At 43.3% G+C, this 24,601-nt stretch overlaps 1 protein-coding gene across 19 annotated transcripts in view; it reads right to left on the bottom strand.

Moving 5' to 3' along the window:
* The window catches only part of LOC119650384 (collagen alpha-1(XVIII) chain), a 768,837-nt gene that overhangs the window by 21,022 nt on the left and 723,214 nt on the right, over positions 1–24,601 (bottom strand). For all 19 annotated transcript variants that reach the window (XM_038053124.1, XM_038053126.1, XM_038053129.1 and 16 more), the window contains one exon: positions 16,450–16,629. In XM_038053124.1, coding sequence (XP_037909052.1) covers positions 16,450–16,629 — 180 coding nt within the window. The remainder of the gene's footprint in view (positions 1–16,449; positions 16,630–24,601) is intronic.

The following is a 24,601-nucleotide window of genomic DNA, read 5'->3' as shown; positions in this document are numbered from 1 at the left end:
TGAGTAATTCGACGAGGACTCCACCCCCTTTTGTTTTCCGAATGGAAGAAGCTTCCGCTTCGCTATCTTCAGGCTTGATCCTATAACGTACTTTGCTGAGGACTTCCATGAAGGCCTTACTTCCGTCGGATTAATAAGCAGCGCTGGCGATCTAGTCCTCCTCCGCCTCCTCGCCTTATCTTTCTGTGCTCGATCCTTCGACTGGTTTAATTTTAGGCAAAGGGTTTTCTGATGCCGCGGCGTGCTGCTGCCTCTTGTCCCTCTTGGCCTTCTTCTTTTGAGCCCTGGAGAGCACCCGAGTGAAGTCTTTTCAGATGCCCGTTCATCTTTCCGCTTTTTCCCCAGTTCATTTTGCAACAGGCTGCTCACGACCCTTTTAGCGCTTATACTCCATGCCATTCTGTGATACGAAACTTTGTCCAGGAGCTTCTCAATCAGCCCGTTTTTCACCCCCATTGTTGACGTTTTTTTGGAGTTACGTCGCAGGCTGCATGCGCTTTAGATCTGTCGCACATTTCTTGATAAGCCTTTCCTTTTCGGCTTTCGCAAGAATAGCCGACAGCGTTCTTAGCCGGTTTATATTCGAACGTATCTGGTGTCAGTTGTTTCCACTATGCCTTTTCCCACGGCAACAGCATTCCATGCTACTGTCTGGATTACGGTTTCCATCGCAGGTGCGGCTTGACTTGGCGAGCCCTCTTCTCTATTTGCGCATCCCGTTGTCTCGTCGTGTATTTCAGTTCTTGCTGCGTCCTTCGCTGGGCGCTGGGGCGGGCGTCGCACTTTCGTGCTGTGTATAAACGCAGCCAACTCTTTCTCCATTTCTACTACCTCCTTATTTATATTTTCTTTATACGCCATTTAGGTTTTCAGTAGCGCATCATGTACAAAGGAGCGGGCCGGCATAGTCAGGAACGGGTATACCCTTAGGGACAAAACCCCTAACACAGTTCCATGAGGCTTGACCTACGCTTAGCTGATTCCGGAACTCACGGACGGATTAACACTCGTTTGGGGCAACGCGGTCTACTAACACCGGCTCAATTCACACTACCTGGCCAGAGTTTCGAAGGAGCTAACTCCTGGTACATACCACAATTACGACCTTGGCAGAACTAGGCTCACATCATCCTATCGATGGCTTCGGGGACTCCCAGTGTACCGGCGTGTACCGGTCATTCGCAGTTCGCTCTTCACCGAGAAACTTTCCTGAGGCTGCTGCCTAGGACGCAGGTATTATGCCAGCTAAGGGGTCAGAATTACTTGCTCAGGCACTTCGGGAGCGCCACCCTTCGTATCGTAAGCGACCCGTTAAGGATCGCAGACGATCCCTGAGCCTTGTGAAAGTTTTTTGTGGATACAGCCTCGGTGCTTTACTTGGAATTTCGAGTATATCGGGAATTATAAAAAGAAGGGCCTCAAGTTGCCTACAACAGTGATAAGAAGTTGGACAATTACTTTCTGGCATATAATACACCATTCTGAAGGGGTTGGGATGATTAAGGATATTGTTTTCTTCTCGAGTCGGAGGGAGTCATTTTTTGTAAGGGGAGCGTTGAGAGCGTATATTTGATTATTTCATTAAAATGTATTTTTACTATACGCATAATAAATTTGAATTTCAGTGTTTATCTTCCAGGATAAACCATGGCAAAAGTTAAAATAATGGAAAGGCTTACCTAAATTTAGATATTTCCTCGAAAAGATTGATTCGTAAACATGCTACACTATTCACCCTTCCTTCGATACTTTCCAAAACTTCCGTACAGTTTAGCATATCATTATTGTGATTTATAGATTAAGAACGTGACTTTCTATATTCTACATCTATTTAAAAGCAGTAATTAAACTCGATGAAAATCCACCCTTTTTCTTTACTTAGGGATTTCCGTGAGCCCTTTATATTCTGTTTACCTTGTTCTAGAGTTGACAGACAAATTACTCTTTCGTCAGTGGCAGACAGCGCTAAAGTTGTCGCTGGAGCTCATTAATTCAACAGCACACATCACCAGTTGCCTTCCAGGCAACTATGTGACGTTGAATACACCCGGATCCCGGTTCCCAGATCCCGGCAAATGCAATTTTCATTACATCTCAGCTCGTTTAATGAACTAAGTTTTCGGGAAAAATACTGTCGTTGTCGGTAACAATGCTGTCATCGTGTGTTTTTGCAAACCCCTTTAAGTGATAAAGTTTCCCAGAAAATATACAACGCATTAGCCGGATGTACCCGAAAAAAGTATCTGATTGCATATTCAGATGCAGTTTAGCAGGATTGCTCTGAAATGCAAAATAGGTGGAACATGATGTGTGTATGTCGGAAGATATGCACCTCTAGGAAGGAGCGAATTGCAGTGGGGATGAACAAATTAGAGCATTAATCAAGGAGGGCACTATCCTGGAATTTGCCAGGATAATGCTCGCAAATATGTTGTTTGTCTTGGGTTGAGGAATAAAATATTTTAGCAGGATAAATGCGAGTAATTTCACTTAAGATCGCCTTATTAATCCAGCGTGAATTCGCTGGGAAGCTCGAAGAGAATCAAAATATAAGCCTCCTGTTTTGTGCGGCTTAGCAGATTAAATAGTCCTTTCGATGTGTTTTACTATGGATTGGAAGTGAGCTTTTCGAGGAATTCATTACAATCAACAATATCAGTTTCGGGAATATATTTCTGAAGACTTCAAGGAACTGAAGTAGGGACGTTGTTCCCGAGGATACACCCACTTTTGACTATTGCGAAGGCACCATTTCCATGGAGTACAAAAAAGAAAAACAGGTTGAAGAAATAATTGTTCCAAAAAGGCAAGAGAAAATCGTCGAAATAGAGCAGGTGAATTTGGTCATAAGCTGAGTGAGAGCGCAGTGGATTGTCAAAGCCTTATCAGGAAATGCTTACAATTGTGGAAGGCATGTGGTCTGTCACTTTCTCAAAGAAAAACGTCAGTGTACGCGTTAAAAAGGGACTGAGTGAACTGAAAAAAAAACCCTGGATCCCATTTCTTCTACAGACAGACATGAGCAGCAACAGAATACGCTCGAAAAGCAGAAACACACACAATTCCCGCTGAGAGCATCCTAAGTGCCAAACGAACCGTAGTCGCGCATCAAAAGGAGATTTCGCCCGAATAGTCTTCAGGAATAAAAAAAAAGAATAAAATTAAAAAGCACCCTGCACTGTTAGAAAACCGTTTGGCCAAAATTAAGGCGAATACAAATGGTGGGGCACCAAAGAAGACGAGTGCAGACGAACCTGGACAAGACCGTCGGCGGAAGTTCTCAGCGAGATCCACTATAAGGTGAAGCCTAAAGACAATGAAACAGGGGTACCTTAAATATATAAATATAATATCTGGGACGCGGCGAAAAGGGTCTACAGTAAGAGAAGGTTCTAGTTTCTAGCATTGAACCCATATGGTGGCTGGAAATCCGGTGTCTTGACTGCATCTTAGAAAAGGTTGAAGTGGAAAAGACTATCGAGGGTGAATGTCTAGAGATAACCAATGCTCGGATAGGGATTACCCTGGGAATTCTCAAGGCCAAAACCTCACTGTGATAGAAGCTGCCGATTAATATGATAGGAAATTCCTTAACGGCAAAAAATCAAAATTACATCAGCCCGTTTACATCGGACAATTAACATGTGTCTGGTAATGGCAACTTAGTCGCTGATGTTTTATCTCGAATCTCTGAGATCAATATCCCCGCTGCAGCCGATTTTTCGGCAATCGCTGTGGCCCAGAAGGATGACGCAGTTTTTCAGAGTCTGCAGTTGGGCTCCAAATACAAGTTTAAGGAATTCCCTATCTTCGGTTCACTTTTCTCCATCTACTGCGAAATCTCCGAAAAAGGACCTAGGCCATATACCCCGATTGCTTTTCGTAAGGAAGTGTACTGTTCGTTGCACGATCTTGCGCATTCCGACATTCGGACAACGAACCAGCTGGTCCCGTGGCCGTGAATTCTTGGGCCAGAGAGGGCATCGCATGCCAAAAGTGTAAAGTCACTAAGCATGCTAGGAAGGAAGTAAGCGTGTTCTTTAAGTCGACAAAGCGCTTCCATATAACCCGACATTATACGCCCTTTGCGAGGCTCGCACCCCCACAAGTACTACCTCACGATCATCGACAAGTTTACGCAGTGGCTTGAGGCAATATCTCTGGAGGACATTGCAGCACAGTCATGTGCTGAGGCCGTCAAGAGTGGATTCCGTGCTTTGATGTTTCCCCTGTAATCATCACAGACCGGGGAATGCAATTCGAAACCACTCTCTACTTAGAGCTCAGAAGGCTCCTTAGATTCAAACACTAGCGGACAACTGCATAACATCCGCAGTCCAATGGAATGCTAGAATGTTGGCATCGGACGTTGAAGGCATGAGGCGTCCTGGTCGCAAGTCTTGCCTCTCGTTCTGTTTGGTCTCCGTACCGCCGTCCGCGAAGAGTTTGCTGCCAATCCTGCTGACCTGGTAAAAGAGGAGAACCTACGATTACCCGCTGACTTGGTCCTCGACAAGAAAGACGGGCTTGGAGAGACCGGATTGTGGCAAATAATACGGGAGGCCATTCTCAATTTAAGCCGCTTCGGCCATCCTGTTACGCGCGGCCAGTGGTCCGCACCCCTGTGGAGCTTGAAGTCTGCACCCATGTTGTGGTGCGGACTGATTCCACAAGGAAGTCGCTGCAGCTATCGTACGGGAATCTCCATAAGGTACTCGAGCGTGGGGAGCACACGTTTCGTTTGGACGCCCTGTAGCAAAGCCAAGGCGCTCTCTTTGGATAGGTCGAAGCCTTTCTTTCAGGAGGCAGATGGCACTGGACAGAAGGCTGAACGCCGCCTACGGCCGCCAGGCTGTAGTAAAGTGTCCAGCCGCCAGTTATCTCGCCGAAATCTTTTGGTTTCAGCTGGGAGCGGCGCGCTGTGAAGGAACACTTGACGAATTGCGTTGTCGCTGATATGGGAAAAATTGTTTTTTTCGGATGTCAAAAGAGAGTAATTTAATTAATAAATTACTGAATAAAATATTAAATGTTAAATTAATATGTTAATCAATAAAATACTAATAAAAAACAAAATGCAATTATATTACAAAAGCATTGCACACACTGCGGGTTAGGGGCGGTTTTGGGTCTTCAGGCGGAACTAGCAAGATTTGGACGCACCTAATATTATCCAGATCATACAAGTTAACATATACCTGAGTGCAACCGCTGACTAGTTGCTCGTACAATTCGCTGTGCAGAATCGGTGAGCAGTATCGGGATCCACTGCAATGTTCCAGCGCATAGACTACAACAGAAACATCCCCGAAGTAACCTTTGCGTAAGAATCGCCGGCATCGTCAATATGGCGTCCGAAGAGGTTGACGCTATTTTTCGGTGTGTACCAGCCGACACTCTCGAAGGTGAAAATTGAGAACAGGCGGAGTAGGAGGACGTCGGAGTTGACACTGTCGTTAGTTCAGTGGTGAACCAGATAACAACAATCTGGGACGGTTCGATGCTCCGAAAAGCAAGGCAAGCCTTCTTTGTATTGGTGCACGGCAGAAATTTCCGACCTTTGGAAGGAATGTCATACGCTCCACTGTTCGGTACAACGTTTAATGCCCCGAGGGAGGTGTGTACAACAACGACAGAATACAGATCAGGCGAGGAGACAATCAAACACATAGCTCGCTGCTGGTAGGCCCTATTTACCGAAGTGAATGGGAATCCGTGTAGACTCATTTACAAATTTGTCATTTCGAAAATCGGGGCTCTGATCATTTAATGCGAGTCTACGGATATTGAGGGAATTTCTGAGATAGCGCTCCCTAATCTATGGGATCCTAGAGGACGACAAGGGTCTCCTAAGAAGAAGAAATTGAGAGGGCTGGATGACTACAATGACACCTTTTTCCTCGTGGAGAGAGAGAGAGAGGTGCTTTCTCTCGACAAGGCTTTCATAGAGAGGTTGAAGGGCGCTGATAGATGGAACCACGCTGCGGATTACCTTCGGGCACTTGTTTGTAGGAACAAAATTAAACTTGACCGTTTGAAGGACCGAATTGCAAGGGGTCCTTTGAACTAACAATTCCCTTCCTCCTCTCCTGCAGGTGGTGAGAAGAATTCCCTGACATGAAAGCTCCCTAAACCGGAAGAGTAGGAGGGCTAGTCCGAAGCAATCAAGTCATACGGTTCCAAGCTAGTTCTCAGATGACGGGTGGAGGGGCTGTTCCGTTGGATGTATCACGGCATACCATTGCAGGATTCCAACATTCCGTGCGTTAACGCATTCACCTACCATATTTGGCTAATATGTGGAGCAGTCGGTAGATCGGCCCTATTTTGTTGATCATGATATGCACATTTATTTACTTATTTAAGAAGCCTTGTGGTGCACACAAAATATCCTTGTTTGTCGTAAAAAGCGAGATGCTGGTTTCTTCCAACTAAGCTGAGAATCCGGACTAAGTGGAATGAGGTGGGGTGACCCTTGAGTGTACTCATTTCCCTTTTGCGAAAATGTCCGTTTGTGTTCTGGAGTGCCTAATCCACAGTCAAATTGTTTGCGGGCTGTCTTGTTCTGATCTTGACTGCGAAATTCCGGCCTAGGTTAAGAAGTACCAAAATTACGATGCATAAAGTGCTGCCATCGGTTTCGAGAGGAACCATCATTCGCTGGCCGCGCATTTCTGTTTGTGCGCTTCTGCTGAGTCTGTTCGCACAGTGTCGGCTCCGTAAATCTAATTCGTACCGTCTCCACTATCTGGCTGGCGACTAGAATTCTTGGTTATATTCTATGTATGATGACTTACGGTGTATTGAATTTACATAACATAGAAAATTTAGATCTTTTTGTTCGTTAATAATAGCTGGATTTTCTTCAAACTTCCCGGTATTATGTCATATGTTAACACTTACACTGATGCCACCAGAAGTTGCTAGGTAGAACCTTAGATAAGGAGGTTACGGTGGGGAAATTATTCTACGAGGTAGCTGTAAAGTATATGGATTTTGAAGAGATAACGATGAAGGAGGACATATGAAGGGAACTGTTGCGGCAATTTCAAATTTCGAACGGAAGTGTAGAAGCAATGAAGAATTTGCGAAAGATATGTTGGGGCACGTAAGCGGCAATCATGAGCTTCTCACCCGGATGAGTTGTTTGAAGGATTCAGGAGGGAATATCTCCTGCGAAGGCGTGATGAAAAAGGCCACCTGGCAAGTAATTGCGACAAAGACCATTAGTAAATGCTATGCAAAAAAGCAGGTTTTCATGATAAAGGTGACACCGCAGGAAGTGAAAAATGACCGATACCAAAAGTAAAGAGCAGATGTGGCTACTTCAAATAAACCTCAACCATCTTTTGGACCATTCCAAGAGGCGATTATTGACGAACCATGCCGAGGAGAAGACAATGTGTTTTGGGCCGCCGATAAAAGTGGAAAGCAAGCTCGTCTTCAAAAATTAGTCTGTGGCTGTGCCTCGCTGTAATTCGTTCGATCCGCGTCTATGGTTCATGCTGAGCATGCGGACCAGCCTTCGTAGGATTCAAAGAACCGTATGCATGGACACTATTATGGCTATGAGGTCTTTCCCAACGGACGCGGTCAACGTATTACTATACCTCTGTCCGCTCGAATTTCATATCAAATACATTGTATCGTATTTTGCAGCGCCGTCAGGCTTTGGGAATTGGCGAGGCCTTAAGAACTGAAACCAAGAGGACTTCAGGCATCTTCAACAGGCTATACTTGATGCAGGCTTGGGGTCAGGGATTCCTAACTGGGGTGGAGTGAGAGGCCGGTGATGGTGATACACTTATATGGATACTATTTACAATTTGGTGGGGTATAGCGTATGAACCAGACCTATATGCCATCGCCCTCCACGATTTCCTGAGATCCCTGTACTACTTCTCTATTTTTCAGCGCCAGGTGCCTATGGGGTTTCTGCTCTAGAATGCCTAATGGTAGCAGACGCAAATCCGCTGTCGGATTGTTAGCAGGCTGGGCTATAACTCGCCAGCCACCTTGGGAGAGTGAATTCCATTGCACAGCGTAGTCAGCAATGCAATTGTCACCCCTCCTTAATGTGTGACCTAATCACTGCCCCTTCCATCTTCCGCAAATTGTAATAATATGAGGCCAGCGTTAAAACTCATGATAATGAAAATGAAGCATGCTCTCATTGAAACCGAAGACTGTGAGTCCATACTCCACAAAGGAGTGAACCGGAGGTATTCCTAGTCTGGTAGGGTATGCTGGTTTCTTCCGACCGAAAGGTTTGTCAGCGGATGAAAAAATCGTGTATTGCGACGGAGCAGATGGGTTGCCTTAAAACCTTTTCGCGATTTGGCGGGCTTATAAGGCTTGCCTTTCGGGGCTAGCGATTGTATTTAATTCGAGCAGGTATGTTACTATGAAAGAAGCAATCACATAACTAAGGTTGTTATCCTTTGTGCTGAACTCCCCTCGCCCCGCCGCCGGCAAAGAAGAAGATCAGATTAGAGGTTATAGGGTTGCCACAGGTTACTATCGGGATTTGGCATTGACTAGGTGGATCGAGATTTTTTAAGATAATTTATTCTGGGGACCTGAGGCAAATTGGGTTACAACGCCATAGATGATTATGATGAGAGAATCAATCCAGGTACATAAAGCTTTGAGTTCTCAGTTGCTGGTGGCGATAAGAAATTCGTAATATCATGTGAGTTTATGATCAATTTCCGAGTTGACCCTTCATTCGAAGTAGCATGATTGTAAGATCAGGACGTTATATACGTTTTAGTGAATGACCTATCGTGGGATCTGTCACTAACAGAGATCATTTAAAATTTAATATGGTTGAATTATTTCGCCTGTACAGCTATAAAGTCTCTCATTTGAGCAATTTTAATCTATTTTATTTAAAAGAGACCAGCACTGTAATTATGGTATAAATTATTAATTACTTAGGATTCTAGCCAGAAAATTTCTAGGAAGTAATTAGATCCTCTGGCTGTTTGTGGGAACCAAAATACAGGCACCATTTCTTGAAAGTTAAACCCTTCTAGGCACAGACAATTTCCATTACAATATTTACCTTTAGAGAGCAATGTTTCCATTAATTTAACTGTTTCTGAGAAAATTTAAAATAAACCAACAGAAATTAAAACAGTAGATACAACTCTTTGCCATAAGAAGGAACAATAAAAATTGGTCTTCTTAAAAAATTTGATGTCCCTTGTACTTTCTGCTTTGGAAATTCACTCACATTTTGGAGAAAATTCTAAAACGAATCTGAATTCCTTTTCTTAGTTTTCAACATCGTCAACTGAAAAGCTGGGAGCAACGTCTTCAGAAAGGAAGAAACGATACTAAATTCCACTAAAGCTGTTTCTGTCTTTTCTGTGTATTTAGATATAAGGCAACTCAAACAAAAATAAATCCCGTTTTATTGAGAAAAGTTAATGATGAAATTTAAGGAAATTATTCATTTTTCTGGAATTCCCTTCCGTTTGTGGGATTTCATTCAAAGCAGGAAGGAATCCCGTCAACTTTAAACGAAATTTTATGTACACAGGGTTTGACTGGATGGTGATACTTTTTTTTAGGGGAAGAATGTGAGATGGTAAAAGAAAACTAACAGACAAACATAATAAAGATTATGAAGTTTCGGGTTTTTAAAAGCCTTGAATGTTTTCTTTAAAAAGGTTCACAGAAAGGAAGCCATGAATCCTATTGTGGACGGGAATAGTCAGTCGCCAGTAATACAGAGAAATGGGGGATCATTACATTCGCAGTTGTTAGGCTTAGGCTCTCTTTAGGGGAGTTAGCTTTTAAAAGGAAGCGACGATTTGATTTATTGTGATTGGTTGATTTACGATGTACCATTTCGCTTTCTTATTATTTGTATTTCTAATTTTTAGCCGATATCCGAAAAGAGGACAGCAAATCGAATTTCGTCCAGGGCAGAGACAACTCATCAGACGCTGCGGGAGTGATCCCCCTTGCCCTCCTTGCCAAGGAGCGAAAAGCTATCTACAGCCGTAAGGATGGAAACTTAAGAGGGGTGGTTGCCCGTGAAGAACGTCAATACACCCTTATCGAGTTGCAAGCCTCTTGGTAAAATGAGCCAAAAGCCAGATGGATTGTACAGCTCATCAACAATTTGCATCCGTGGCTGAATCGAATGCACGGTGATATTGATTTCTTCCTTAACCAACTTCTAAGCTAGTATGGAGGTTTTCAGTCTTACCTGGACATAATTGGGAAGCAAGATCTTCTGATTGTGTGTTCTGCAATGGAGTGGCGGATGACGCTGAATACACCTTTTCCTCTTTTTCGGAAAGGTGGGAAGGCTTTCATCAGTAGCTTTATGCTGATACCGGGGAGGTCTCTTCAGACAACATTGTCAGAGAGTTGCTAAGGAGCTCGGGGAGCTAGAGTCCTGTTGCGCATTATGTTCGGGTTCTACTTATTGCAAATAAGATTGAACTCGACCGGCAGAGAGACCGAATGGCAAGGGGTTCCTTGAACTAACAAACCCCTTTCTCCCCTCCACTTCCGTTTTGGGGAAAGGAATTCCCTGACTTGAAGGCTCCCAAAGCCGGGAGAGCGGGAGCCCGAAGTAATGTGTCAAGCAGTTCCAGGCTAGTTTTCTGATGACAGGGAGGTGTTTAGTTGGTAGTATTTTAAACTGTTGTTTCAAAACGTTGTGTCAACCATCACACCCAGATTATTATATAAATAATTAATTGAAATGGGAGACGCAGTTACACCCACACTGATCACTGATGAATGAGAAAACAAATGTATTTGATTTTTAGAGGAATTGTAATAAAGTTTATTTTGTTTCTCTTCGCAATGACTTTCAGTGTCAAATGCTTTATAACCCAAGTAATATATACAAATTTCGATAATTAGCAAGGAAGGTCAGTGTTAATTTGTTTTCACTAATAGTCGTCCGAGTAAATCAGAATTTCATTCAACGTATTATCGATTTGAATCAGTTAGGCAGTCGCTTTTTTTATGTTATTTTAACAGTTAAAACTTTACACTTTTTCTAGTTGTGTTCACCGCCGCGGTTGGAAACAGAAGATACCGGCTTATTTCCATGCGGTCCTTACTGTCCCAACCAACGGCATTTTTCCACCGCTAATTCTCCACTCCCTTGGGGCGTTCTAAAATGAGTGAGTGGAGAGTTCCGCGCCATCTACCCGTCCGCATCCGCAACATTCGAAATAAATTTCGAATGCTGCAGATCCTGCCGCGCCACAGTATGACGGCGTGCTGTTGCGGCAGTCCAACGCTCTATACTTAAATGCATTTACCTACCCTACTCCCAAAAAAGGAAAAGCAAGCCATGAGAATTCTGCAAGATTGATCTTTCAATAATAAATTGAGTTGGGCCGTAACCAGTTTTACAGACAGGCGCAAGCTAGAGACTCGCATGCTCCTCGTTGTAACAATAAGTGCATTAACCTCGCCCTTCGCTTTAATATAGCGGAATTTAGATATAGTAGTCCGCTACTGGACGTTTCCCAAATCGGTCCTGAATGGATGAACCGGTGAAGGGATTGTGAACATATTCGATGTTTCCCCGTTGCAATTGCAACATCCGCACCACATGCCGCAGGAATGCGGACAGCAGATCATCCTTTAAATCACTAATTGCAACAGGGATTCTATGCAGAAATCCTAAGTACTTATAGAAGTCTACCTCGGTCAAAGCTTAGACGTGAAGTACGCCAAAATCACCCATCAGTCGCATGCCTTCGCTCGATAAGATCGCCGCACATACGGGCAAGAAGTGCGCTTGGCGGCACAAATGACACGGGATCAAAGCACAGCAGAGAAACCATGGAAGAGGCTGCGCGAATGATTTAAAAAATTAGCAAAATAGTAAATTCCTGAGAAAAAAAAGGGCGTAACTCCGGAATAAGTGAAGCAGATAAAGAGGATGCCTGAAACTGCATTCGAAATTCTTGTAGCCTCAACTCTAGAGAAACGGAGTGAATCCCACAAGGAGGATATTCCAGCTTAGAGAAGGGTAGCACCTGGAGAAAAGGAGAAATCGGCGGAAGTTAAGGCGAGGCTATAATCTTCTCGCCAATTTCGGTCACGCTGCTCCCAGGGCAAAGGTGAGGCAGCATCTGATGAGTTGCCTTTGCCTTGGACGAAAGCGTCAATCCAGATTTTTTCTTTCCTTTTTGAACTTTGGTATTTTGGGGAAGTAACTTGCTTCCCAAGGGGTCCCGTCTGTCATCAAGTGGATGCGGACTCAGGACTCCCAGCATCTTTGATAAAAAAAAATTTCACTTCGGCCTGGTGTAGGTTTGAACTTAGGGCAGATTTCACTTCAATATAATTCGCCGTGTCGTGTTTGGAATTATATATAAATGGAGCGATTACCACCTGTTGCCACTTTCGGTCAAGCTACTCCCAGGGCAGAGGTGAAGCAGCGTCTGATGATTTGCCTCTGCCCTCGACGAAATGTTAGCGGCATTAGAAGGTCCAATTGGAGCTTAAGCAATCCGAATTGGAAAATCCTTGGGACAAGAACGCAACATAAGGGTTAGCATGACCGAGATCACTATTTTCTGCACGAAAGAGGATGTTAGCGAAGCCTTGGAAAAGCAATTCGATCGTATCGGATTACAAGGGTCAGCGGGGAAATACGAAGGAAATGCTACCAGTTGAGGCAGCACTCAAACTGTTGGTAGCAAGTAGAATAACATTAGGCTGGGTTATTTGTTGGCTTAGAGAGCAGGTATAACGGAAGCGATCACATTGCGAAGGTATGTACCAGTTCGAATGACACGTCGAAGTAATGCAGGAGATGTTGAACGGAAGGCCATATTAACAAGGACTGTAAGGGAAGGAAGGGTTTGATCATCAGCACATTGCAGACAATAAAAGGTGCACGAAATACAGAGGAACCAACACAAATCGCAGATAAAGTTGACACAAATCAACCTCTACCACTACCAGGTGGGCATGACCTACTCTTGCAAACTGTCCGTGGAAAAGGCATTGATGTCGCAATAATTAATGCGAAATCAAGGCGGTTTCATTTAGGCCAGGAACCAAACGGGGCACGCAGTGCTATGGGCGCTATGAGAACAAGTCTTTCGGGAAATAAAGAAGCATCCGGATGATTGATACGAAACTGAAGTCTAAGGAACACCTAGAATATGCATGTCAAAAGGTAGCTAGTGCCACTGCGAAACTTGTCGAGTATTGACAGTCGGAAGCACTGTCAAAAGTTACTTCAAGCGCAAGTGGAGCGATCCGTTCTGATTTACACGTCAAGGGCGGAGACGCGTGCAAACTCTCAGAGAAGGAAGCAAACCGCTGCATGCACAGAGTCATTCCCAACATTAGGGTGTGGCTTGGGCGGAAATACAGCGATATCAACTATCACCTTTCCTAGTTTCTCATGGAGCGAGGTGGTTGATAGAAGTAGTATATGTCTTGATTTAGATTGGATGGATTCGCGAATTGTCCTGGATGTGGGGGCATGACAAAGCATCCAGAGTATATGATGTTACACTCTACGATGAAGAGAAGAAATGCGATTGTGGAGTATAGTTGCAGAGATGTAGCGGTCGAAGGAAACCTGGTTTAGGGTTTCTTCCGCAATCATGAAAATACATGAGGGGCTACTTAAGAAAGAAAGAGAGAGGAAAGCAGAATGAAGAATAAGCATGAATGACTAAAGGGAAATCCACCCTGCCATAATGCTCAAATTGTGGTCTCGCGAGGCTAGGGCTTATTTTTAGTGGATGCATATCCCACGCGCGTTCGTCCCGCCAAGCTGGACATATCTTTTGAAGATTTTTACGCCACCGTATGAAGAAAAAACAAAAAAGCGTCCTGTTCGTGATGACGTTTGTGGATGGGTTAGATTCGACACTTCCCTCAACGCAACAGGTTTTTAAGATGGCCATTAGTACCAGTAAAAAATCTGCCAATATACGTTCAAACATAACCGAATGACGTGGATTTGCTGGCTGTTGGTCGAGATCTCGGAATGGTGTGATACAGAAATACACAACGCGCAACGCCGGCAACGGATTTAATTGACAGTGGGTTTCTCAAGCATAGACTCTTAGTAAAACCAAATAAAACCACAGAACATTGGAAGAGTCACTGGGTTTTCGCAATGTCTTCTGATTCTCGGTTCCCCAAACATCTGTTTTTTAGAAGATTTGAAGTTATCTTGAAACGAAGAGAAAACTGGAACGAACCAGATGAAAGCATGGCAGAATATACTGACGTCTTCACCGATGGCTCAAAAACAGAATAGGGTTCTGGAGCAGGAGTTTACCTCTCAAATAAAAACGAGAAGTGGGCTATTCCCTTGGAACAATGCGGAACGGTCTTTCAGGCTGAAGCGTATACAATCCTAATGGCGGCAGCCTGAATGATTGACGAGTAGTTGAAGGACACGTGCATCGTAATCTGTAGCGATAGTCAAGCTGCATTGAGGGCGTTGATTAGTACTTTGATCACCTCAAAAATCGTTTAGGAACGTAGAAACCGATTGAACTCTGTTTCTAGATTTAGTACGGTGGAATTATTCTGGGTACTTGTCTCGGATGTCTCACGAAAAGAGGCTTCAACTTCACCCACGACCGGACCGTAACTAGCAATTGGGGTGTCAGCAGCATTGGCTGATGCTGCTATAAAAAACTGGAACAAGCTTTCTATAATGACAGATGGCGAGGCGTTAATGCTGCCAGACACACCAAAATTTTCCTGTTGGAACCAAACAAACATAGGACAAAGTTTATCCTGTCGAAAAGCAGGAAGACTTGCAGAAGTATTGTTGGCATTCTGACCGTCCATAGTTCACTAGCTGGACATATGTTCAGAATAGGAATTCTTCAAAATGATACGTGTCTATCCTGTAATAAGGAAGTGGAATCCACGGAATATTTTCTATGTGAGTGCCTCGCCTATGGATGCATCAGGCATCAGATTTTTGGTGCTGATGTGCCCCAACTGCAGCGGGTAGCATCACTGGATGTGACGGAAATCCTGATATTCCGTTAGACGGGGGAAACGAGTACAATGGACCACTGTGGTCTGAGTGCTCAGAGGCTTTGCCTCTCCCCCACTTCATACACTCGCCAACACACAAACACCAGTATACATCAGTATGTGAAACTCGGATGTAGCACATAGGCTATACTTAATTGCAAATTGCAAAATTGCAATCATGAAAGGAAGTTCAGCGCTACACAGAATTAGATTGGACTTAGGTAATCCCGTTCACCTCAAAGATTTCTTTAGTGTCCTGTCACCTTTCCTACAATCGAGTCCTAATTAGTTGGTCCTTGCAATCTGTCGATAGCCTCTCTGCTCCTGAGTCAGAATGTTGTTGGTCTTGAAATGGGCATTCCATTAATAATGGGCTTTAAAAATTTGCAGAAGGTAGACAAGCAAGTAATCGAGATCCTGCGTTATGTCCTTTTTAGGGAAAAAGGTAGGAATTTCTCGGGTCAACTAATTCTGCGATAATCCACTCGGTAGTTAGCTAGGTAATCTTTAAAGTTCACCCCAATATCCTTGTGCTTCCATTACTGAAAACTGCGGCGACTGGACCATCTGATGGGATTCGTTGAGCAATTCAGAAAAACTCCGGTAGTTTCTCCTATATTACATTCTGAACATCTTTAGGGTTACGCTATACAGTCGTAATCGTCTTTCATACAGCAGAAAGTTTGTACTTAAATGTGTGCAGTTTTCACTAGGGACGTTTCACTAGGGATGACATAGTTTTGGTAAACGCTCTACACTTTACTCTTTACCCATTTACTGGAAATACCAATGCTAATCTGAGTCAGACCAGCAATGTCAAAAATGATTTTTTCTTAGTAGATCTCTAGGGTCAATTAAACCGATAACACGAAAGTGAACCTGTACCTGCTCCTGGTCATAGTTTCGTAGTAGGAGCGAATAAGGTTGATTTGCTCGCTACCTACGCGAAGCTGTGAAAGAGGTTGTCGTAGATTATTGCGAAGGACCTACAGCGGGCGGAGCCATGCTCCTGGTCGTCATCGTCTCAAACGTCGAACAGTCCCACGATTACTAGTTTCTAGAGCAGATTATCCATCACGGGAACTTGATCCAGTCACCGAATTCCCCAATTTACGCCGGCTATTCATACCGAACCTCGTAATTCCTCCGTCTTCTAATTTGATGGGTATTCAATTTATCCCTAACTGTCAGGTGTGGTAATAGCTTCTGCAGTTTGGTAATTTGGAAAACCGCAAAGTTACTGCTCTTTCTTCACCTCTCCACTGAAATCTATGGTGGTCATTTAGCTCAAAGCAACCCATCCCTCCCCCTTTCACAATAGCACTTGTAACCAGCTACACTGCAGTTTTATCATTTAATTTAAGCCATTTAACTATTATTTGAAGATGAACTTTGAATTTCGGTTTCTGCTCGCTTAAAAGACTATGATGAACTTACCATGTTAGATCCGTTAACACGTTCTTCCCATTAAAACTATATATCCTTGGTGCCTGCGAGAAGAATCCTCCTTGGCCGTTGAAAATTCCTTTGAATGAATTAAACAGGACATCTCCCTTTGTATTTACTACAGGAAGCTCGCGATCAGCAGGACGAACAATCGCATCCAGATTTTGAACCCTTTAAAGAAAAAAAATTGTATAATTAAATATAAAGCACAAACCCATAACAGAATGTCGTAGGATATTTCTTTTCTTCGTTATAGGAGAGACAGGCAACCGACGTGACAAAGGTTCAACGGAAAAGGTATTGTCTCTGTAAAGTGCACAAGGGGGTAGTAAGTAAATTAACGCGGGAGGTTAGCAAGGGAATCATGTGTTATCGCAGCATCAACTCGAATATTTTGTATGACAGTGTTGACTTTTAAAAAGCAGCGACCTTTTTTCTAACTTGGGAAGTGTAAACAGTACAAAGATTTCCAGGGATGACAGTAATTGCTCATAGTGACAGATAATTATGTTTGAACAGCCCTTAGCTTTTTACGCCCCAAGGATTACGACGCTTTTAAGAAGGATACTTGTCCAGGATTGTGAACTACCCCTGAGAGTTTGCGTCTGCATAAATTACGTGGAATTATTTGCCTACATTTTTTTGTAATTGAATGCCATATTGTCTCCGTTAGACGTTTAAGCCGTTTCAATTTTATCTGACTTTTTTCCAGGATAAAGACATGTTATAAAGCACAGAAATTCGATTTCAAAATCATTTACGCTTCCCGACGAAAACTTAAATACATGACTGTAAAATTCTGAGCTTAATACGAATTTGGGTGGCTGTCCGTCAACCAGGTATTTTCCACTTTTATCGTCTGGACTGTCAGAAAAAATGCAAGGCTTTTAAAAAAAGCGTTGTTGAAAGAAGCCAGGACGGGAATTTTATTCTATTCCTCTCGAAAAGGGAAAGGATGTTACACTATGTGGTCCCCCATTCGTTATTCCGAAAGGATATATCCCATCCTAGCTACAGTCCAGTACAAACAATTTCGTGGGTGTTTGTAGAGGTCCTGGTAAGATTCTGCTCTGCATGTTTAAAAGGATGTCGCCTGGTAGCCTTCAATGGCCCGACGAAATCCAAGCAAATATTTGAATTCCGAAAAAGAGATTAAAGTTTCGATGACAAAATATTCTCAGCCTTAAAGTTTGAAATGTCTCGTAAGGAGAGCTTTGAACGGCCTTGAAACCAACCCGCCACTTAAGAATGTATACCAGCAAAAATGGGTAGGACAGCGGGTGAAAAGGGTTGAAAAAGTATAGGTTTCAATTCGACGGGCTTAGATTTAGTGAATTGGTATTGACTTAAGGACCACCGCTTCAGGACACTATGATGAAGAGCATAACCCAGCTGATGGATGCGACTAAATTTTAAAAGTTTTCATGAATAGCAATTTATATTTCGCGAAGGATTTAACAAAAAGGAGACGGTCGAGGTATTTGCTTGCTTAAATTTATGGCTTTATCAATTTAACATCAATTTTCAATGATTCACGAGGAAAATTGGAGATTGGCAGAGCAACGTAAAAGTAGAATAATTTAATTTTGAAAATAATTTTGGAGAGTAGCGAAATATAATATATACGTGCGTACATAGTAATCAAGAGGTAAGTGTAATTAATTTTCACCTACCATGGAGGAAGCTTGAAGATACTTCTGATAGATTGAAGATAGATTTCAATTTTATCAGATAAATATTGTGACACTAACGTTTTATAGGTTTGCAAGTCGCAAGGGAACTGCAAAGACGGGAGGAGGATTGATAAGGCTATTTTGAGTATTGCTGAAGCACGCGTGCTTGCATAAGCGCTGCGTCGATGGTCTCACGCGACTCGTTGACATAGTTCGAGTAGACCGTTCCGAGGCAGAGTAAGGTGCACATGAGAGGACTGCTTCGAAAACATTCTCCGATGACGGTTGGAGGTCAGTTTCCGCTGGCTTGAACTTCAACGTTAACTTCATAAAGGATGCCCGTAATACGTTGAAAAACGGCATCCACGCGCAGAAAGACGCGAGTGCATATACTAAGCTTTTATTCCCGAAGGTTCTCTGTCGATTTCGGTGGGTCATCGGTACTGGGTGGAATTCACGCATAATGTTGCGCAAATTGGTAAGGAACTCGTGAAGCCCGTTTATTCATTGCTGGGAACGAAGAATTCTCCTGGGAGCGACAGGATAGTTGGGTAGAGTATCTCCGCGCACGAAGCATCCAGGCCTTCCTTGCAGCTGGTGCGAAGTTCTAATAAGATGATGGGCAGTATGTCTACCCACTCAGGGTTTTGCTCGTGGCACACAACTGCGTCCTTAAGTGTGCGATACAAACGTTTGAGAATTCCGTTTAGCGCGGGGTGATAAGGCGACATCCTGATCTTAGAGCATCCCATGAAGGTGGCTAGCGACTTGGACAAGGCTGACCCGGATTAAGTACTCTGGCCCGTTGTAATCGTACGAGGCGTTCCGCAGTGTGCAACACAGTTGTTGTAGAAGGCCTTTGCCACGGAGTCTGTCTGGTCAGCCATTGGAATCGCCTCAGCCCAGTTGGAGAACCAACCATTGGGTACCGGAAACGTCTGGAGCGGGTTTGTTTGGTGGCGAGAGATTTTCCAGCGCTGGCATGATATACAAGTGCGGACCCAAATACCGACATCCCTTTTCATTCCAATCCCCACGAGTCCTTTCCGATGGGTTTGCACGTAGAACGGCTGTTCGGATGCGTAGATGGAAGACTTGGAAAATTTTCCTGCGTGACGATACGGGGATGAAGGGGCACCAACATCCAAGATATACATTGCAGACGATCTCCTTGTCTGAAGCGCAGCGTTTGCGTATCACCTTCAGGGATGTGGTGTTGTCACGAAATAGGTTCCGTAGACGGAGGTCGACACCTCCAGGATCCAAACATGTTTGCATCACTGTCAGCGGCAGTGAGCTGCCAAAGCTAACTTTGCGATTTGAATATTTAGGGTCAATGCTATCAGGCAATGGAGAACTACATTACAAACTTGTTTCACGCATTAGGGCAACATGAATGAAACAACTAGTGTTCTCTGTAATCGACGTATCAACGAACGTTTCAAATCTAAAATTTCCCGCAATGTAATCCATTCTGCCGCTCTCTACGGTTCTGAGTGTTGGCTGACTATAAAAGACAATGAATAGCGTCTTGCAGTAATGGAGACGAATATATTGCATTTGACTAGTGGCTTGACACGTTTTGATCACATCCGAAGTTAGGATATCCCCGATCGATATGGGGTTTAACTGATCGCGGAAAAACTGCGAGAGAGGCGTCTTCGATGGTATGGTCACGTAAATTGCGCTGGTGAGAACTCACTTGCCAAGATTGGCCAGAACATTGAAGTCAATTGTAAACAACCAAACGACCGGCCGAAACAACGGTGCTTTAGTATGCTGGATGGGGATTTAAAAGCGCGTGCGCGTGAAACACTAATTGCTAGCAGAGAAAAAAACGGTAGCTGTCGTCATCACCAAGTGCCATAATAGAAATTATGCTCGCATTAAAATTGGAAGCCATACTTATTTATTTATTAAAGGGATAATAAACAGAAAAAAATTCCAATTACATACTGCCATCAGAAGGAGGAAAAAGCAAAGATCATAGTTTACACTCAAAGCTAAATTTCGAAAAGGAGTACACGGGGCCAAGCTACAGTGCATTGTAACTCCGACATAGTTTCTGGATCGGGGAATGGAAATAGATTTCGAGCTCCGCCAAGGGCACACCGAAAATGTCAGCGTTACGCGTGTTGTATGACGCATTACGAAGAATGATATCAGCAGAGGCGGAGCAGTCCATTAGGCCGGCAGAGAGTTTGAAGAGGGTCAAAGATCGATGCAGATTCTACGTTGTTGGAGCTAAGGGAAACAAAAGGTACGGAGGCGGGCGGGGTTATCGACACGAGGAGGTTCATCTTGAAGAAGAACGAGCGGGTGAATTTGCACTGCATCTTCTCTAGGGCAAGACAATCACAATTACGGAAGGGGGACACAATCGCGGAACAATACTCAAGTATACTTCTCACGACACAGTTAAAAAGCATTATGGAAAGGTAAACTGAGGTGAAATCAGTACAGCAACGCAGTATGAAACCTGACATTTTGGAAGCATGGTTGGTTATATTGAAGTAGTGGCTGTCAAAACGGAGTTTGCCGTTGAAGATTGCCCCGAGGTCGAGGATAGAGTTCAGATAGGACAGAGAGCAATCACCAAGAGAGTAGGAGAAAGGGGTGGGAGAGGTCTTAAGGGTGTGGCTATTGCTAATAATAAGAGACAACTTATTAACTGTGCACCAATGGACCAAAGTACCCAGATTACCAGCAGGAAAGCATTGGGGACGACACAGAGGAAAACAGCTTGAGGTCATCGGCGTATAACAAGGAAGGACAAGTGAGGATAGAGGGGAAGTCGTCAATAAAGAATAAAAATAAAAGAAGTTATAGAATGGATCCTTGTGGCACTGCAGAGGAGGGGGAAAAAGGACTAGAAGTGCAACCATCAAAGGAAACAGGATCGGAAGGAGAGGTAGGAGGAAAGCCATGTAATGACGAGAGTTGAGGCATTTGGTCATAAATTCCAGAAGATTGGTAGCACTGGATCAACGCGTTGCTCCTTAGCAATAAGGTGGCCGAAGTGAGTAGCCAAGCAGCCAAGCGAAATAGGGCGGTAGTTCTCAGCAAGAGTATGGTCACCACCTTTACGTATGGGAAAAATAAAGGCTTCTTCCCACAGGCTGGGGAAATGATACTCTTCGAGGCTCTTATTGGAAATAATGTAGAGAGGAAGGTAAAGGGAGAGAGGAAGGTTTTAATCAGGAAGAGGCTGGGAAGACCATTCGACATTGGCATCAAGGTTTTTAATGAGGTACTCCGCCAAAGAGGGAGTAAGGAGGAGACTGGCAGGAGATTTGGCGGAAACTGTACTCAGAAAGAGGAGAGGAGTTTTGCATTGAGGAGAAGTAACTGCAAAGTAAACCACAGGATAACTGAGGAGAGTTAGCAATGGAGCCAGAGAATTTGATGAAAATGGCAGGGGACTGGAAGGCATTGCGGGCGTCATGGATGTTGGACCAGAAAGGCTTCAAGTTCGACTTCAACACTGCTCAGATAATCTTTCCCAGACTTATGCATAATCTATGTTCACTTTCAAGTCGGTCGTCAAATACTTGGGAGCAATGATATATGCTAAGTCCACTTTGAATCAGCACATAGAGTACACTTGCGGAAAGCAATCATCATGAGTACGGCACTAGGAAGAATAATACCGAATGTAAGAGGGCCACGGCATCTTTGCAGGCTACTTATTGCCAGCGTGTGAAGTTCAGTTTGAGGAAAAACTCTGCATATTGGCATGTTTCCGATGATAGAGCACTTAGGGAAACTTCTAAGAAACACTTTTCTAGAATGTCTTGCCCTGGGCTACATGTCAAAAGAGAGTTATATCTAACCCAGATTACTCAAATCTAAAGAACTTCAACAAATCAGCTTAAACTATCTGGGAAGACTACTTGAGTGTCAAATTCTCGAGAAAGTGCTAAGGTCGCACCCAGTAAAAGAAAACCAACGTACCAGAGTGGAAAATCCTGGGCGTCTTTTCTCAAATCTTTGGTTTCAAGGATAGATTATGCAATTCTCAAAGACGCTTACGTGGTGGGAGTGTTTGTGGGCATTGAAGGGGCCTTTGACTGTGCACCTTTCGAAAAGCTTTGTGGTGCCGCTAGAGAGCATACTGTCGATGCAAATTTAATGGATCTATGCTATGCTAATGCAGAGGTTGCTGTGTGTTGAAGTGGATGTTGATCATTGCCTAACAACAGAAGCAAAGAATGGTTGTTGTGAGGTGTGCTATCGCCGCGACTCATTACTATCCGAACCAGAAAATCTGTCAATGCATTTGCAGTTTATCTCCACGATCTTGGCGGTAGCAAAGTGTGGACGATGAGCCAACCCGGAGAGCGTTAGTGCTTACGAGGGTCGAGCTCTCAGGAGAATCCTATGCTCAGTGAGGATGAACGGCAGATTAGGAATGGGATACAACAATGAGTTGCACCTATTATATGACGAACTAGAAGCCGCAATCCATGTTAACATTCGAAGGCTCCATAGGAGGCAGACCACGTAGAACATATGGATAACAAAAGAATGGATAGTGGAGATTTCGGAAACAGATGGGGCGCCTTAGTCGACAACGCAAGTTGCACTTGCTCGACAAAAAAAGGGGAGATAAAGACTCCGGAAGACGAAGGACCTAATTCGTCTGTAGCGCAATGGAAGAGAAGGTTGGACAGCAGTTTGCAACTTTTCCGCAATATCTATCAAACTAATTTAGAAACTTATATATAGTAAATATTTCATTTTGAACATTGCTTCCATTTTCCTATATATTATGTAACAATATCGAATTTCCCTCAAATTTTTCAATCTCAATTTAGTTTCAATGCCGCCATTCGTGCGTTCTTTGTTTTCGTCAGCCGGCAATTAAATGTGTTTGAAATGATAAAATAACAGGCTTTCACTCTAATAAATCATTCGAGCCTACTTAAAATACATTTTCGAGAGTCAGGTGCGTACTGAGCGTATTAGAATTTCATGTTAACATGTTCGAATATGACCAAAATGGAAACTAAGTAACGAAAATATACCCAAGTGAACAACTCGGTAGCGTGTGTTATTAGCCTGACCTTGGTTACAACTAGAAGTTTTACTGCTTCATTACAGTCATAATCCATGAGATTTTTCCCAACGACAATCCATCGAAAGACGGAAAGTGTTGATTACTTTTACTTATTAAAAAAAAGATATTAGATAAAGTATATTTTGTCTAGAGAGGTAATAAAAGTGTTTTAACTCCATGTGTTACTTAATTTGGTCCACCTCCTGAAATGCGAAAGGATCACTGACTTAGTCGCCTCTGGAAGTTGAAATACTTGGAATCGAGATCTAAAATTTTCTAAGTAGATACTCCTAGGAAACAGCTGGGCTGCAAGGCATGTTGAAAAGTTGAAAGCATTATCATTCAAATCTGAAGATACTTTGAATTTAGGGACCAGAAATTTAAGTTGACACCCCCAATCCATGTCGTAACCGATTAGATTTAGCTGAGTGTTATGAGTTGAGAGGGCGTGTTACTAATCTGTTCCTCACAAAATCGGTTTTCCTGAGCCTAAGATTTTCCATAATTCATGCTTTCACCTGCCCGAACTGTGTAACGTTAATGAAGGTTCTTCGAGAGTAGATTCGATTGACCGCAGTCCGTTTGAATATTTATGTTGAGTACTATATATTTAGGGCTAATAATGGAACAGACAATGAATCAATATTATTATCTCTTTTCCATCGGAAGTCTGGAATTGCTTCAAGTACATATTGGTCCAACTATTTAGTTGAAATGTGAATGTGCTCCACCAGTCATAATGGTCATTCAATTCAGGTCGTAATTATCGCCAGCGCAAATGTTAACTGCTGAAGGGATTGAAGTCTACCGACTATGAGATGAGTTAATTGGATTGAGGTCGAGCGCAGAATGTATTATTTTGATGGAAGGTCATTTGATGTAACAATTACATTTGTAGATGATATGATAATGGAGATGCCCCCTTTGTTGGAAAAGTCATATCAAAGTGCATGTAGATGACAGTATCTATAATTGTCTTTTCCGATGAATGATATGATTTGAGTTTTGATATTATAATTTGTTATTCATTCTGGAGGCGAAGGACTAATTTGGTCTACAGAACCAAAGTAGAGGAAGTAAATTTGTTTGCTACATTTCTTAAAAAATCGCATTGTAAACATTGTTGAAAACTCAATATATTCTCCGAAGGCTGCTTTAAAAGTATTCCTCTTCTATAGTAGATGAAGCTGATGACTCTTGTCAACAATTGTAGAGAATCTAGAGCGTGAAACGTGGCAAATGACGCGTCATATAAGGGATTTAAAAGTGGTAGCACTGAAGGCGGAGCTAGCAAAAACAGCGCTATCAACTATCAGAAGTAAGTAACCATTTAATGCAAGCCACGGAAGCGGAGGGATATGACCCCCAGGTACGTCTTTGAAAGCGATTCGGGGGAGACGGAGGAAGCTGC

This window comes from Hermetia illucens, chromosome 2, assembly GCF_905115235.1.
Source record: "Hermetia illucens chromosome 2, iHerIll2.2.curated.20191125, whole genome shotgun sequence".
In the NCBI taxonomy this organism is placed as follows: domain Eukaryota; kingdom Metazoa; phylum Arthropoda; class Insecta; order Diptera; family Stratiomyidae; genus Hermetia; species Hermetia illucens.
Note: the sequence above shows the minus strand (reverse complement) of the source record. Positions and strands in the feature narration are given on the sequence as shown.